This window comes from Hippoglossus stenolepis, chromosome 4 (assembly GCF_022539355.2).
Source record: "Hippoglossus stenolepis isolate QCI-W04-F060 chromosome 4, HSTE1.2, whole genome shotgun sequence".
NCBI classification, from domain to species: domain Eukaryota; kingdom Metazoa; phylum Chordata; class Actinopteri; order Pleuronectiformes; family Pleuronectidae; genus Hippoglossus; species Hippoglossus stenolepis.
In genome coordinates, this window is record NC_061486.1 from 25,257,092 (window position 1) to 25,273,554 (window position 16,463).

General features: G+C 39.5%; 1 protein-coding gene across 1 annotated transcript in view; it reads right to left on the minus strand.

The window, feature by feature from the left end:
- The window catches only part of pik3cb (phosphatidylinositol-4,5-bisphosphate 3-kinase, catalytic subunit beta), a 56,464-nt gene that overhangs the window by 14,129 nt on the left and 25,872 nt on the right, over window positions 1-16,463 (minus strand). Inside the window, exons 3-8 of the mRNA XM_035154666.2 lie at window positions 15,521-15,716; window positions 11,686-11,914; window positions 9,568-9,797; window positions 5,178-5,357; window positions 4,250-4,417; window positions 717-806 (exon numbers count right to left, since the gene is read on the minus strand). Coding sequence (XP_035010557.1) covers window positions 717-806; window positions 4,250-4,417; window positions 5,178-5,357; window positions 9,568-9,797; window positions 11,686-11,914; window positions 15,521-15,679 — 1,056 coding nt within the window. The 5' untranslated portion in view covers window positions 15,680-15,716. The remainder of the gene's footprint in view (window positions 1-716; window positions 807-4,249; window positions 4,418-5,177; window positions 5,358-9,567; window positions 9,798-11,685; window positions 11,915-15,520; window positions 15,717-16,463) is intronic.

Genomic DNA, 16,463 nt, shown 5'->3' on the forward strand with positions numbered 1-16,463 from the left:
CTATCCTGTTTCAGCTTTTTCAGACAGAAGCATTTATTGAGAAATACATTTGGGTGTCAGTTGCACCATAGGATTACATTGTAGCCAGCAGAGGCGCTACTGCACCAATTCAAGAAACCAGTCATTTACACACACACACACACACACATACATACATTTCGGAATTTGCCTTAAAGCAATTATTTTTGAGTCACAGCAGCATGTAATAAAAGTAATAAGCTGCTTTCAGACTTAGGTCTGTACATTTCCTCAAATTTTCCAGAGGGGCTGTATGTCTGAAAGTAAATGTCCGAGTCAGTTGCTCTGGATCTTTTCCTGCCAAGCCCCTGGTAAAATGTCCAGAAAAAGTCCAGAAAAAGAGTGAGCTCATGTGAGAATACAGCAGGAAAATTCACAGTGAGTGAAGGGGCGCATTGATGATGTAAATATCTCAGGATTAGGTGTCTTACATGTAGAAGACGCTGACTATCTCCTGCAGGTTGCAAGACAAAATACAGGAAAATTTATTGACCAAATTCTCCAGACAGTTTCCAGAGTTCATGTCTGAAAACAGCTATAATTTGCAAAATTATAAATCTTTCATGACAGTTTTTACACTACCTAACTCACTGTACATCATGGGTTACTACTGTCAGTGGGAACTGTGCTTGCACTGTGCAGTGCCATTAACAGGAACATAAATGACTCTTTCATGGAGGTGGACAGAGCGGGTTTACCTTGGCCGTCTCCTCTGCGTTCACCTTACAGGCATTCACAAGGACTATCTTAAACGGGCTCGACACGTCCCACACACACGTCTGTACTTGCTGAAGAGAGAAAGTGAGAGGAGAAAGAGAGACTTGCAGTGAGTGAGCAGTACGAGCATAATGCAGTGTAACCACCATGTAAAAACACACTGCTTCTATACACACACACGTTTGTACATCTTAGTGAGGACACTCCTTGACATAATGCATTCCCTAGCCCCTAATTGTAACCTTAACCATCAAAACTAAATGCCTAACCCAAACCTAATTCTAACCCTAACACCAAGTCTTAACCCTCAAACAGCCCATTAAACGTGGGCCAGAAAGTGAGGACCGACCAAAATGTTCTCACTCTGTAGGTTGTCGGCTCCAAATAGTCCTCACAAAGACACCCCCCCCAAATGTGGGGGAGGTCAGGCGGGTCATTCTGATGTCAAGCCAAGTGGATTTGCAAGGGTCAGCAGTCAGCAGGACAAACAGCATCACATGACATCTAGAGGCTATGAACATGACTAACTAACACACTTCTCCCACTTCTCTCTATTGGTGGATGTGTGCGTGTGTGCTGATGCGTTTAAACCCTCATGTGAGTGTGGGTAATTTGCCTCTCGATATAATGCTACATTTGTGTCCGCAGACACAACAGCTTCATGTACTGCATCATCACAATAACACTTGCTTCCCTCTTTTTCCTTCTCTTGCTTTGTTTAGACCAACTATCAGTCAGCATTCCTCCAACACAGCATCCAGTAACAGGTTCCTTTCTTGAAAATAAACCTTTCTTCCTTTCACAGTCAACCACACTGTTACAGTAATCTTCTTACTGTCTGACCAGAGTCTGCTTCTTTCCACTTCCTCAACTGGAAAAGTTGATTCACTTTTCAGTTACAGTTACATAAAAAAAATGTCTAAACAATAAAGCAAAACAAAATACACAAAACCCTCTTTGTACTCTTATTTATTTTTTCCTTTTCTAGTTTATGTGTTAGTCCTCTATTTCAAGTTGTATGTACATGTATTGTCATTTCTTCCTTGTTTTGTAGTGTATTTGTGTATTTATGTTCTCCTAAAATTCAATAAAATTTCAATTGCAAAGAAAAAGAAAATACACTATCAGCTAAGATTAGAGAGCTTCTTGAAAAAAGGAAAACAAATTAGTTGTCCTGCTCTCCTCGTGCTATTTATAAAGGAGTGAATCTAACAACAGAGGCTCTTTCATCTCCGTGTCTAAACACTAAACTTGGAACAAAACCAACAGAGGTTGTCAGTGAGGCCCTGTCCTGGCTTTAAATTCTTCTAATCAGGTCTATTAGAAAAGTCAGACCAGAAAAGTCACTGAAATTATGCTATAATTGGTGAAACATGATCTTGTTCCATATTTACAGTTTGACACCCTGATGATTTGATTTCGAGCGAGCTGTAAACATGAGCGATATTCACCAGAGCAAAAACAGTGTCACATTTGTCTCGCCAGGAGGAGACGAAGGCTGAAAACAGGAAAAACATGCAATGAGATATTTCTGTGTTGATGAAAACACGACTCTTTGAGTTTGCAGGGCACATGGTTTGGATAATGGTTCCAGTCGAAAAGACTAAAACTGTTAGGCATGTTGTTATTGCCTACAGGGTACAACATATACCACATGATCACGACATCCATGGTTCAATCTGCAGAGACACGTAGCCTCTCACTTCCCCCTCTCTCCCCACATTTACTTCTTCCCTCTACACTGACGTTTATATAAAAGGCAAAAACACCAAACAAAATTTTGCTTCATAAAAAGTACCAAATATTAATTCAAGAATCCATCCTCTTAAATGTAAGCAGAGAATGTATAGATGGACGAGATGAACTGTTCCCCTAAAGTGAAGCCACAACATCTCAATCGCCCCTGGTGGCTGGCTGAATTATAGTTCATAAACCCTTCCTCCTCCATGTTAGTTGATGGGACATGGACCAAACTAAACATGTTTATGTACATGTCAAATCAGTCTTTCTGTCATCTTAGAAAGCTCTTAGTGGTGTAATGGACCACGGTTGAGCCGTGATCTCTACAGATCAACCCCTTTGGTTCTGAATGCAAGTGAATCGTGGGTTTTATTGCAGTTTACATATTAGTGTAAAATACAGTTTTACTGTCGCTATGTGGATGGTAACTTTATGGACAATAACACAAGTGCTAGCAAAATGCTTCAAGAACTAATTTTAAGATATATTGTTATTTGGAGAAGTGTAAAATGTTCTGGTTCATTATGAAACTATGATCCTAAAAATAATCCGATCGGTAACCAAACACTTACATTTTACCGGTTTCGTGGTCATTTTTTTCTGTAAGTGTAGTTTTAATTAGTTACTAAAAACGTGGTGAAACGTCATGATTGACAGCTGAGACTGACTTGCGATTGGTCAAGCACTTATATCGGTGGGACCTTGTAACCTTGGCAACGTTCATATCAAGGATATTTTGACTTAATTCCGGGATAGAAGGAGGAAGTGCAGAAGTGTTGTTCATCTTTATATTTGGACTATGAACTGCAGTTTTTGATGATTCTTAGTCTTCTGGTATAGAGAAGTTTTGGACTGTTGGTCTGACAAATCATGACACATTAAGACATAACCATGGGCAATTTTAAAGACAAACTGAAAGATTAATCAAGAAAATGATTAGCTGATTACTTAATAATAAAAGATCATCAGTATTAACCTAGAAAATATTTTAATTTATTCAGGACATCATTGGTACTACTTTTGGACAGTAGGTTACCATCTAATATAAAATTAAAAAGTGTGGATTTGTAAAATTACATTTACGTTTTTTTTTATCTCTGTTTTTCATTTTAAAGAATCCTGAATTCCTAATAGATTATGAAACACAATTAACACTTAGTTAATCTATACATCAGGTTAGGTTTCATATGATGGCTCCCACCTGTAATATTTTCAGACAAGCCAAACCCCACATCACCATGGTACGTTGCATCGGCCAATTAAAACCCCAAGAGAGTCGCTAACGAAGGCCAAATAAAGTCAACCTGACATGTAAAATGTGGACGCACACATCGAGGGGTGTTGTCACCGTGCACCTGGCAGCAGCAGTGAGGAGATGGTTTCGGAACACTGCCTCATAAAACGACAGGTGGCAGGTGCCCATGTACATGTTTACTTGGTAAACCTCAACACCTGCCTCATTCAGGGCAGGTGCATCAAACTGTGAAGCTTTTACTATTTTGGTTACACAAGAATAGAGCTCAGTAAACACTGGCAGATATTGAGTGATCCCTGATCAAATTTGCAGGCATGAGTTTAGATATACGAGTGACCTACAATAATTAGACCAGGCTAAAAATAGTATGTGAGGAGAATTACCAATTTAGCCCAATGAGACACAAATCAGTTACATGTCACATCAGTTGACCTGCATACTTGTAAATCCTCTCAAAACAACATCAGATGTTACACAGACAAAATTAAGAAGTTCACTCATTTACGTTTCTGAACTCACCGTGGGAGCCCTTCTCTTGGGAGGTAGTGGTAAAGGTGGGTTGGAGGACTTGCGGCTAACCACAGCTCCGATGGTGGAGATTTCCTTGTCAAACATGGCTTTGATGGTGCTGGTGTGGACCAGGGTGAGGTGGGGAGACTCCTTGGCCTGCATGCACGTGCGGATATACTGAGAACAAGACAGGACAGACGTGCTTTTTAGCCAAGTGCATCTTTTAGCCTTTGCTAATGCAAAAAGCTGGATGTTGTTCATACTCGTGCTGTATGTTAAAGTTGGATTCTGAAATGTGAAGAACAAGCATTCACAGTGCAAATGCATTGTTGTATTACGACTAAAAGTAGAGGTGCTCTGAGGAAGAATCCGCTTAAGTACTTTGAGGAGTATGTATTAGTGAAGCAAACCGTGAGAGCATATTAAAGAAGAATGCACTGTGTAGTACACGACTTGACTGCCTTATCATTATTTCTCTCCTCAGAATAACTAGAAGAGCACATATCAATCTGCAAAAAAAAAAATGAATCTCTCACACATATCTGCCCCCGAATTATGCCTGATTTAAATGTCAACTATGACCAATCTTGCTATGTTAAAGACAATGAAAACAAGTCCTGGATTTTCCCTGACCCACACCACATCATCCCAAGTTTCGTGGTTATCCATCTAGTAGTTTTTGTTTAATGCTGCTAAATAAAAGACAGACAAACAAATCCAGATGAAACTATGACCTCCTTGGTGGTGTTACAACTCTCATTTGTTACAAAGACATTTTTGTATGCTAACATTAAATTGTCCATATATTTAGATTATCAGCTTTTCCATGTGTGATTATTCTTAGGCCACACACAAGTGACACTGAAATCTAACAAGTAACACTACACACACATATAGTATATATATATAGACACTAGTCTTCTGTGTAGCCACTGACCTTGTACTGAATCAGCGGGTGGTTTCCACAGAGGAACTCCTGACACTGGCTGAGCCTCAGTACATACTGACTCCTCCATGCCTCCTCCTCAGGGCCATGGGTGGTCAGCCACTTCTTCACTGCCAGCTCCATCAGCTCTGTAGTGGTGCAGGATGATGGCACCTTCAGACTGGCTGAGTCCTGCAAGACAAGAAAGAAAAACAGAGAGACAGAGAGAGATTGAGTTTTTTTTTCTATTTTTGTGTTTACAATGTGACTGTAACCTTTGAAATAATAGCTAACAGATATGTGGTTTAGTCAAATCATGACTAAAATATGTCACAAAAGCAGACGGGGAAGAAATGTGAGAATGTACAGGGCTGAGTAAAAAATATAATCATTTGGATATGTGTACATTCATGGCTGAATGAAGTTCAGCGTGAACAAAATGTGTAAAATATGAGTCCCTCACGCACAACCACAGCCAGGCAGAATGTTCTGAATGCCACACTCATACTAACAGCTTTATGATATTTATAGCACAGCGCTGACCTGATACCTGAGGGGGAATTTTAATTTCCTGCAGGTCTAATAAAAATGTCATCCATTAATAATTAACATCTAAAAGGCCATGACTACGTTATGGTGGAACTACAGAACCAATAACTGTGTGCTATCCACACAGAGACCCAGCATTTTACAACATGTCTCTGATCTGAGGGGGAAATTATTTTCAGATTCTAATGCAGTGAGTTAAACCACCGATTAGGCCTGATGATGTCAATGAGAAGGTTCACACTGAAACACTGTCATATTCACTTTACAACAATAAACCAAAGCACCACACTTCCTGTCTGTAATGAGCCTCATTGTGTCTGACCTCCCAAACAAGACTTCCTGGCAACGTCCACCTGAGCACAGTGGCACAGATGGCCCGCTCTTGTCTGTGTGCGTTTGTGTGTCCATGATGTTCATCAAAACTGATATACAAGAGTCTGGAGGGACATGACCATCTGTTTTATGATGAAATAATATTATCTCTCAAACAAAGCAAAGAAACAAATAGAAGATGACAGAGAGTCCAGAGGACAAGAGGAAGAAAGGTTCATTTTAATCAGTGCTTTGGTCCCTTGAGCTCTCATGCTAATGTGTTTGTGTGTGTGTGTGTGTGTGTGTGGGTGTGTGTGGGTGTGTGTTTGTCAGGGAGAATGGCATAATTTCACTGATGGTTTTGACCCACTTGCTTTAGTCACATGATGAGCTGTCCGGGCTCAGTCATGTGACTTTGAAGCTGCCAACTGTGAGCAGCGTTATCATCACGTATGCACAGATGTTGTACAGACAGTATTTATGGGTTTCTTATCTTACCAGCATGGCTGCATAGCACTTTAAACAGTTATACCTAATAATAAGAGAGTAATTATAATGATGATTTAACATAACAAACATAATAAAGGCCTATATTTAATTAATTGGTTTGTACGTAACATTTAAATGTATAAACAAATATATTTGTATAAGCAGTTGAAAGAATGTGAATTATTTACAATTAACAAAATGCACAGCTCGTCCAAGAGCGGTTCATATAACATGTTCCCTTCCTGATAACTGGACTTTGCATATTGGTGGATAACAAGTACCCATTGATTCCAGTGCATTTAAAAAACTTAAAAATCATGTATTGTAACAGCTATATCTTCTAGCCCTGCATGGAAGTAATGACTGCTATAATTGTTGTATGACCTGACTAAGGTTAAAGCATTTGAAAAACAAATACATACAGAGAATGAATGCCATAGAACCTCTGAACAGAAACAAATCCTCTCTTCCCCTTGCCTTGATGAACTCGTCATGCTCTTTCATGTGATGCTTCTTCAAAAGCCTTATGATGTTGCAACATGCAACACTGGTTGCAATAGTTGTTATACTTGTGGGATTTTCCAGTGTGAAATACTGCCAAATTGTTGACATTCTATCTAGCTCTAGCTAACACTACACTACCAGACATCGCTTCTTCTTCACTGCTCTAAAACAGTACTTACCAATGGCAATACAAGACCATCTACAGTCCCTGACAAAAGTCTTGTTGCTTGGGTACAAGTTGACCTTAAGTGCCCCTAAAATATATTTGTAATCAATTTTTTTTTACAAGAAATGGCTAATTTCAATGCCAACAGCTTTTGAAATAATGTTTTGGTGCCAAACGAAACTGCTGAAAAGCATTCTAACGTTCACAGCTTGGTAAAGCCCACTGAGTCAGTTTTTGCAAAGACAAAAGTCTTGTCGCCTTGTCATATGATGCACCCAATCCTAGATTACAGCCTCACCTGTGATCAATAATTGATCAATCAATTAGTGGGTGTGTATAAAAAGAACCCCAGCACACCAGACCTTCACATCAACTGCAACTTGACCTCTGACAACATGCCTAAGATTCACCCTGAGACCAAAGCGTTGATTATCAAGAGGCTGAAGACCAGATCCACTGCTGAGGTGGCTGACACCTTCAATGTGTCTCAGCGTCAAGTACAAAGAATAAGAAAAAGATTTGAAGAGACTGGAGATGTTTTTGACAAGCCCAGGTCCGACAGACCCCGCAAGACAATTGCTCGGGAGGACCGTTTGTTGGCTCGAAAATCCAAGGCCAGCCCCTTTTCCACTGCAGCAGAGCTCCACCAGGCCTGGTCACCTCAAGTCCCCGTGTCAACCAGGACAGTTTGTAGAATTCTGTCTCGAAATGGCCTCCATGGTCAAATCAGTGCCCAGAAACCAGCACTAAACAAAAGGCAATTAAAAAAACGTGTGGCATTTGCCAAGGCCCATAGCCTGCTAAAAGGATGGACGCTGGAAAAGTGGCAGAAGGTGGATTTCTCAGATGAATCTTCGGTTGAATTACATCACAGCCGCCGCAAATATTGCAGGAGACCTACTGGAGCCCGCATGGATCCGAGATTCACCCAGAAAACAGTTAAGTTTGGTGGCGGAAAAATCATGGTCTGGGGTTACATCCAGTATGGGGGTGTGCGAGAGATTTGCAGGGTGGAAGGCAATATCAATAGCCTAAAATATCAAGAAGTATTAGCTACCTCTTACATTCCCAACCATACAAGGGGTCAAATTTTGCAGCAGGATGGTGCTCCATCGCATACTTCCATCTCTACATCAAAGTTCCTCAAGGCGAAGAAGATCAAGGTGCTCCAGGACTGGCCAGCCCAGTCACCAGACATGAACATCATTGAGCATGTCTGGGGTAGAATGAAAGAGGAAGCATGGAAGACGAAACCAAAGAATCTTGATGAACTCTGGGAGGCATGTAAGACTGCTTTCTTTGCTATTCCTGATGACTTCATCAATAAATTGTATGAATCATTGTCGAACCGCATGGATGCAGTCCTTCAAGCTCATGGAAGTCATACAAGATATTAAATATGGATCTCACAGCACCACTACTTAATTCACTGATATTTTTGTATTTGAAGTAAATTATTTGTTCAATTTTCACATTACTCTCTGTAGGCGACAAAACTTTTGTCTTGCCAAAATCTGACCTTTCTGTGTTCATTAAATGTTCAATCTTTCTTCAGTGAAGCAAATTTATTTTAGTATATTAAACATAATTTGGGAGGGTTTTAGCTTTCATATGAGCCATTTCTAAAACCAATGGATAAATTAAAAGTCAGGTTATAAGCTGTTGTTTCTACAAAATGGATAAGTGACAAGACTTTTGTCAGGGACTGTACTGTTTTGGAGCTGCAAAGAAGAAGTGTTTTCTGGGGAAAGTAGATAGTATTTCTTTATCTGGGTGAAACTAATATACTTTTAAGACGTGTTATCAGATCTGTTCAAAGACATTTTCAGTTCCAGCATTTTCACAAGTGTCAGAGGCATTTCCAACATTGGTTTCAGTATCGCAGCATCTCTAAAAATGAGCCTACCCCAAACTACCAACAAGCTTTAATACAAAATGTAACTGTATGAAATATATGTACTCCTGCGTCCCATAAGACTTGTTTGGTCATAGTTCTCCAAACCTGGCAGTAGACAGGTATTTTTAGATGACCTTCTCAATACATTACATGGTACGAAATAAAACTCACTAATAAAGCTTCATGCGTACAGGATTGCTAACTGGTTTGGTTGTGAAGAGTCAGGACAAAGACAACATTGTTGTGATATTATTATTGTAACTTCCTTTGATAACAGCAAAGAACAAATTAAAAATAAAAGCAGTTATTTAATCAAAAATAACAAATCTTTCTTGTCTGTTGTCAAATGGTGACCACTCAATTACTCGACCTAATGCTGCAGTCTGTTACATTAATGACTTTGTTTTGGGTATTTGTATTTCACTTAACACAGATGCTCTGCAACTGTTGTCATCATCTTTCAGACTTGTGTCGCAGACTCTCACCTGAGACTGAGAGAAGTGGATAGTGACTTTCAGGTCGGCTGACCGGTCACAGAGTCCATCGGTGACAGGCGTCCCGGCCGCGGGCTCCAGCTGTGGGGAGAAGCAGGCCTGCAGCCACTCTGTGCTCGTCATGGTCTGGACTCGCTGCATCCTCTCCTCGCTCATGCGGAACATCTTACTGCGAAAGTCCTTCACCTCCTGGTCGTTGATAGCGTCGAGCTCATGGAGACCTAGTAGAGGTTAGTTAAGGGCATCGTTACATAACTTTCATAAAATATATCATTATTTAATTAAAGAGGACAGATGAGAATACAGCAATATCTTTGCTTTTTAATAATGTTCTATGAGAATATAAAATGACAGTAATAGTGCCTTAGGAAACAATTAATTAATCAGTGTTTTTTTATATGAACTCATGAAGCATGAAGCTTGTAAAGCTCAAAACGCACTGCAAGTAGGAAGATACTGTATAGTCTGCACATGCTCTGGACAACATTAGCAGCATTGTGTGAGTTGGTTTTTGTAACTGTTTCTGAAGGGGCGGGGGCCCAATTGGCCTTGTGAGTGTGCAATAGTTTGTTACTGTGCACTGCACAAGGTTGGTGCATGTGTGTGTATGTGTGGGACTATTCAGACGTGCTTGTGGAGTTCCTTTGGAAACACCACTCTCCTCTGACAAAAGCTTTTTTAAAGATCATGTCAGACCAAAGTGGAGCCAGGAGGGGAGCATATCAATATCGTCTGAGTCGCTTTCAATTAAACTCAGAGACCCTTCCCTCCCTCTGAAGACGTCTGTTGTGACCAAAGGCCCTCCAGAATTCTGCATGTCTGTCAGAGGAGGTTTCCACCACCGCCCCATCTCTATTTCCTGTACTTTACGTGCATGACGGCACAGATTTTGTAATGTGCCCTGAATGTTTCCAAAATGCGCATGACCCATAGCTCAATATTGTGAACACCTCCATTGCAGAGTGATGCTGCTGCTCTGTTAATGTGCTGCAAGACACACAAGCCACTTTGTGAATCTTGAAAAGAAAAGTTTGTAACTCCAAACATGGCGGTTGCATCACACATATTCCATCACCGCCTACAATAGGCAAATTGTCTGCTTTATAAATCAGAAACACAAGAAGCCAATCACATAATTGCAATGACACAAGTGAATTATTTTGCTTCTGTGTAGACATGGTGTTAGTGAGCAAGAGGAAATAGTGCTTTACAATTGTTTTTGTATCTGCTTGTCTACAAACAATAAAAATGTATAAAGTGCGCATGGACCACACTTCATTCAAATATACATAAGCTGGTAGGACTAGAACAAACCATTATTTCCATTATTGAAATATAGTTATTACTCAGCAGAATGATCATTTTTGATCCATTAACCAATCATTTTGTCTGTAGAAAGTTCAACATCATTTAAATTGATATATTTATTTGATTGGAGTTCAAAAGCATACATATTAACATTAAAATCTTAAACATTTGAGAAGCTGAGGTCAGCAAATGTTCAATGAACGACTAAAATTATATATTTAATAGAGCAGGGAAAATGGCTGATCAATCTATCCATTGACTACTCAATTAATCAAATTGTTGCAGCTCTATTAGCTACTAGAGTCTAACTAAAAAGCTTGAATGTGTTACTCTTTCTTTCCTCTTATGCATGAATAAATATCAGTGGGTCTGAGCTTCAACACGTTTATTCAAATCAGAGTCATGATTGATCTTCTCTGCTCCTCTAAAAGGCAGAATCTTCACCAGAGATAATTCAAGGTGACAAGTGATGGAAGACATGTCAGAAACATGTCTGCTCGTTCATCAGACAGCAGGTCATCTGATTGAAGCCAGCTGCAGACGGGCCTCAGGTCTGATGGCTCGGGTGAATATGCTGAGTAGGAGAGTTACATAGTGTCCTGGAGGAGATGCTTAAGGATCGTTGTGCACAGGAAGAAGTTACATTCCCACTTACCTACTCTTGAGTGCTTTTCTTTATTAGGAATATCAAAGAGGGACGGTAAATGAATGAGTCATAGAGGGAGTAATGTATGTGAGAGCTTGCATGATGATCTGAAACCTATAAATTGAGGAAAAAAGCTTAAAAGTACGGTGCCACACCTTTGCTAATGAGCACGCCGATTTTGGAGTCCAGCAGACGCTCTGCTCGGCCGCAGTTGCGTGTCACCAGCTTGAGCACCGGCAGGAAGGGGCGGACGTCGCATAGCCGGCGAGTTTCGTCCTCCAGTTCTTCGTGCACAGCTGCCTGGTTGACGCACTCGAACATGTGGCTCTCCATCTCGCCCAGGGCGGCGAAGAGCGGCAACGTCTGAGCCTGTTTCCATAATAGCTGGAGAGTCAAAAGAAGAACTTAAGTACTACAGTACCACAAAACCTCAGGTCTCCATTAGACCGAATCAAATGAATCCTACTTATAATATGTGCAACCAGGAATAACTCCATATTTTTTGGCTTGATGGTCATACATTCTGTATGAAGTCATATGATGATTTTTAACAGGCTTCAATAAAACAAAGCGAACAGCAACTTCTTATTGCAAAATAAAAAAATTCTTGAATCTGTAAATATTGATAATTATCATGACTAGTGCAGTGCCTGTTGTAGCCCTGCCTGTTTGAACTGTGTTGATGCTCTGTCACTAGTCACTAGTGAGTCCTCCTCAAAAAGTTCTACATTATACTGTGACTTTTTATTGTTTGTTTGCTAGATGTTGTGTGCAGAGCTTCTTATAAACAGTCTGTTAAGTGAAGTTCAAAAAACTTTGTGTTTATCATGCTTGGTTTATCTGCAATGAAGATTTTATAGTTACTGTTTTTCAATAAACAAAACTGAACAAAACAAAATAGTTATTTTTTCATACATTGCATGTCAGCTATGCTATGACAGCTATCTTCAACAATCCTCAGAACCATGTTGTCAAATAAAAGCTCTGTAGTTTTCTAAAGCTTAATGAGTATAAAACAGAAATTCTTTTAGATGGCCCAAAATCAAAAAAGGAAATGCTGGGAAATAATCTCGGTCAGTTTACTCCTTGGATTAAATAAGAAGTGAAAAGTCTAGGAGTTATCTTAGACTCTGATCTGAGTTTCAAGGCCCACATATTAAAGGTGACCAACACCACATTTTTCCACCTTAGAAACATAACAAAGGTTCGGTCTTATGTACGTTAACTATGTCCCCTCTAGAACACTGAGATCATCTGCAGCAAGTCTATTAGAGGTTCCCAACAACAACCAAAAGAAAATCAGAGAAGCTAGTTCAGTTAACGTCTTTAAAAGAAAACTTAAAACATTTCTCTTTACTTCAGCCTTGAACTAGATCTTGCACTGGCCCACAATTTATTTTTTATTTCCTTTTAAATGTCATTTTAACATGTTCTTATGTTACCTAAAATCTGTTCTCTTATATGAAATATTTTAACATGTTTTTATTTTTATAATTTTTTTTATCTTTATCAACATGTTTACATGTTTGTCTATATTGTATGTAAAGCACTTAGAGATATGCGTTCCACAGACAGACGTATGTCGAATAAGGTAGATGCCCAGGCTGGGAGATATGACCAAAAACTAGTTTTCAAATGAGTTTTCAAATGAGTTGATATTGATATTTATCTCTATAAATGTCACATTATTATTCATTTTAAGTTTTAAGACACATGAGTGATCTCATGAGGGAAGTTATCGGTACATATTTAAACTTTGTTATTTTGCTTTTGATGAAAGTTATATTGCAATATTTATTGTTATTGTTTTATCTCCCAGCCCTACTTAAAACAAACAAGAATAACACGTCATATAATGCAATATATTAACAAAACTGTGTGCTTAATGGTCACAGTCAAACATGACTCATAGCAACATGACGCAGCTTCTGGGTTAGCCGATCAGGATGTGAATAATATGTCCAGCAGCCAATCCTGGCATGATTCATGCGTCTGTGCCTCCACAGCGTGATCACTGGGTCGGGTGTCAAGTTGTACGTGTTGTTGTCTGAGGCTATGGCGCTGTGCTGTAGCATATACTGGAACAGGATGCAGTTACCCTCACAACGAATACCTTCTTCTCCAGGAGCACTCGTGATTTCATGTTATGTTGAAAATATCTCTCCACAAACCACATGAGAAATGCATAGAAGATTTAATAATTTCACTGCATAATCTTCTCGGAAATTAATTACCATGGTGTAATTTTTATACATATTCAATTTCCATTTTTTTTTACAGGTTTACAAGCCAAAAAGATACAAAGGGAAAATAAATGTTTTCACTCGTCATTTTCACAAAACATTTCTAAACTGTTTGCTTTCTTAGAAATCTGAGTCATTCATAAGCCAGCTTTTTTTTTTCTTTACTGTTAGATCACAGATAAAGAGTCTTTGGCTCAACTAACACTCTTCCTATTTGTCTTCACTTTCATTTCACAGAAAAGGCTCAAAAGGAGTCTGTTTCCCTCCCGCTTGCTCACTTCTGTTTGTGCTTCCCTCAGGGAATCAATGAATATTGCTCACGTGTCCATGCCAACAACTTCTATGCATGAATGACCACGTTAACATATAGTCCAGTGAACTTGGGAAAACCTCACTCATCATCGTATCATTCCACGAAAAGTCAACAGTAACATTATTGTTGATAGCAAATATTTGTGCATGTCTGACAAAGTGAAATCTGTCTGTGTCTCTGGTCACATTACAGGGCGGAACAGGCCAGAAGTGATTTTGATGAAATGCCAGACCTTTCACCAGAGCCATTCAGAACAGGCCCCTCTGGCTTTATTTTACAGTGTTTGCCTGAGGAGAACATGTTTGAGCCACCATGTAAATACACAACGTTTTTAAATACAATTAAAGAATATCAAACACTGAGTCACCAGAAAAAAAGTACAATCCAATGCAACAAGAATAATAATAACAACACTAACAAATATTACCTTGGTGGAGTAGATTCAGAAAGAATCCAGGATTTGTGAGGCTGTTTGGGACATGATGCAGTATAGTGTTGGTTTGCCTATATGAATATCCTGAACAGCCACCAATACAGTGTAGTCTAAAACATAGAATTACCACCCTGCGCTTGTATGCCTCCGCCAACCAGTACAGTTTCAGTCAACATACATTTTTTCAAAACTCATGAGGTCACCCTAACCGTTGAAAGCTGAAAGTGAACATTTGTGCCAATGCCCACCTTCTCGTGTTTTGTGAGGTCACAATGACCCAAACCCTAATCAGTTCATCCTTGAGTCCAAATAAATATTTGTAAAAAATGTGTAGGAATTCCCAAAAGGAATTTTTTAAATATCGTGTTCACAATAATGGGACGTACAGAAGGGTACCCGGTAACATAATGCCTCTGCCACGGAGGCATAAAAGCACCAGCATGAAGGTCAGCCTCAAGTAAGGTGACGGTAACTGCAGTGATATTGTATTTCATCTCCTGGCATCATACAGGTGTCTCCATTTTTCCGGGTTCTCATTCACACATATCAATGGTAATATGATCATTTAAAAATCCCTGCAGACCAACACACACTTTAGTGTTATTCTCTTAATAACTTCTCAAAGCCATCCACTTCACATTATTGGCTGAAGTCATGCATGATGTCACAAGGTATTTGCATGCTGACAAACAAAAAACACCTAACTTACCTCAAAAGCCACCTCTGTCAAAACAGGCATTAGATAATGTCTAAGTGGTTAACTGTGTGACTGTGTGTGTGTGTGTGTGTGTGTACTTATCATTTATATTTGTATAGCTGCAGACTGCGACTATACAGGCCTAGAGGCATGCAAGGACAATAATGGAGCTTCAGGACAGTGCGTAAATAAATTAAATTAATGTGTTGGGTCGACCTCTCAGCAGACACACATCTCTTTAAGTAGTTGGAAATCTTATTGTAGGAATGCCATCATGCTCTAAAACACATCCAATGTCACTCACCAGTTTTATGTGCTGAATAGTGGCCTCATGTGGAACATCCATTTGGATGTAGATACCAGTGGGCAGCAGAAAGTCCACAGTGATATGGGCCGGAGGGTGTCCGGCCAGGGGCGAGTGGGCCGCCCATATGTCCAGGAGGTCTGTCATGGCAGGAGGCATGGCAAGGGGCACAGCACACCACCTCAACCATAAGGACCTGGACGGACAGAAGAGAGAGACAACAAACTAACTTCAGGCTCGATTGTATTAGTAAACTTTATCCTTTATTTTTAGATACAGGAAAGGATCACTGAGGTTAGAGAGCTGGCCAAACAACTACAGAACTAACAGAAAGCACATTATATTTTGAGTCATCCACCTTCTTCACAGTCAGTGAACTCACTGAACATAAAAACAAACACATCTCATGTGAGCATGTTACAATCCCATGTTGACATCACTTTACTGGAAACCTTGCAACTTAGTGTTGGATTCCAGACACCGTTCAGCTATCATGAGGATAATTTGAGACTGGTTTAAACAAGGCAGACAACTGCACATGCACAAGTTCAAGACTTCAAACATAAGACCAGATCAAATCATAGAGGAAGAGATGCGTAGCTTGAAGAAAGAAGTTTGAAAAGCATTTAATGGCTTCTTTCCAAGAAATACAGAAATGTGAAACTTTGGCTTTGTGGATGGTGATTCCCACACCACCACAGTGCATCTGCGGATACTAAATCTGATCTCCTTCTTTATTCAGTAGTGTTTTTTTGGGTAGTTTTTCTTTACTCTTGTTGAGGGTTAAGGGACGGATGTTGCACCCTTCTAAGACGTATGAGAAAATTTGTGAATATGGGTTAATAAAATCAAATTTGATTGATTTATTTCATTGATTAAAGGGATAGTTCACTGAAAAATGAAAATTCAATCATTATCTACTTCAGAGACTCCAGACGTTTTT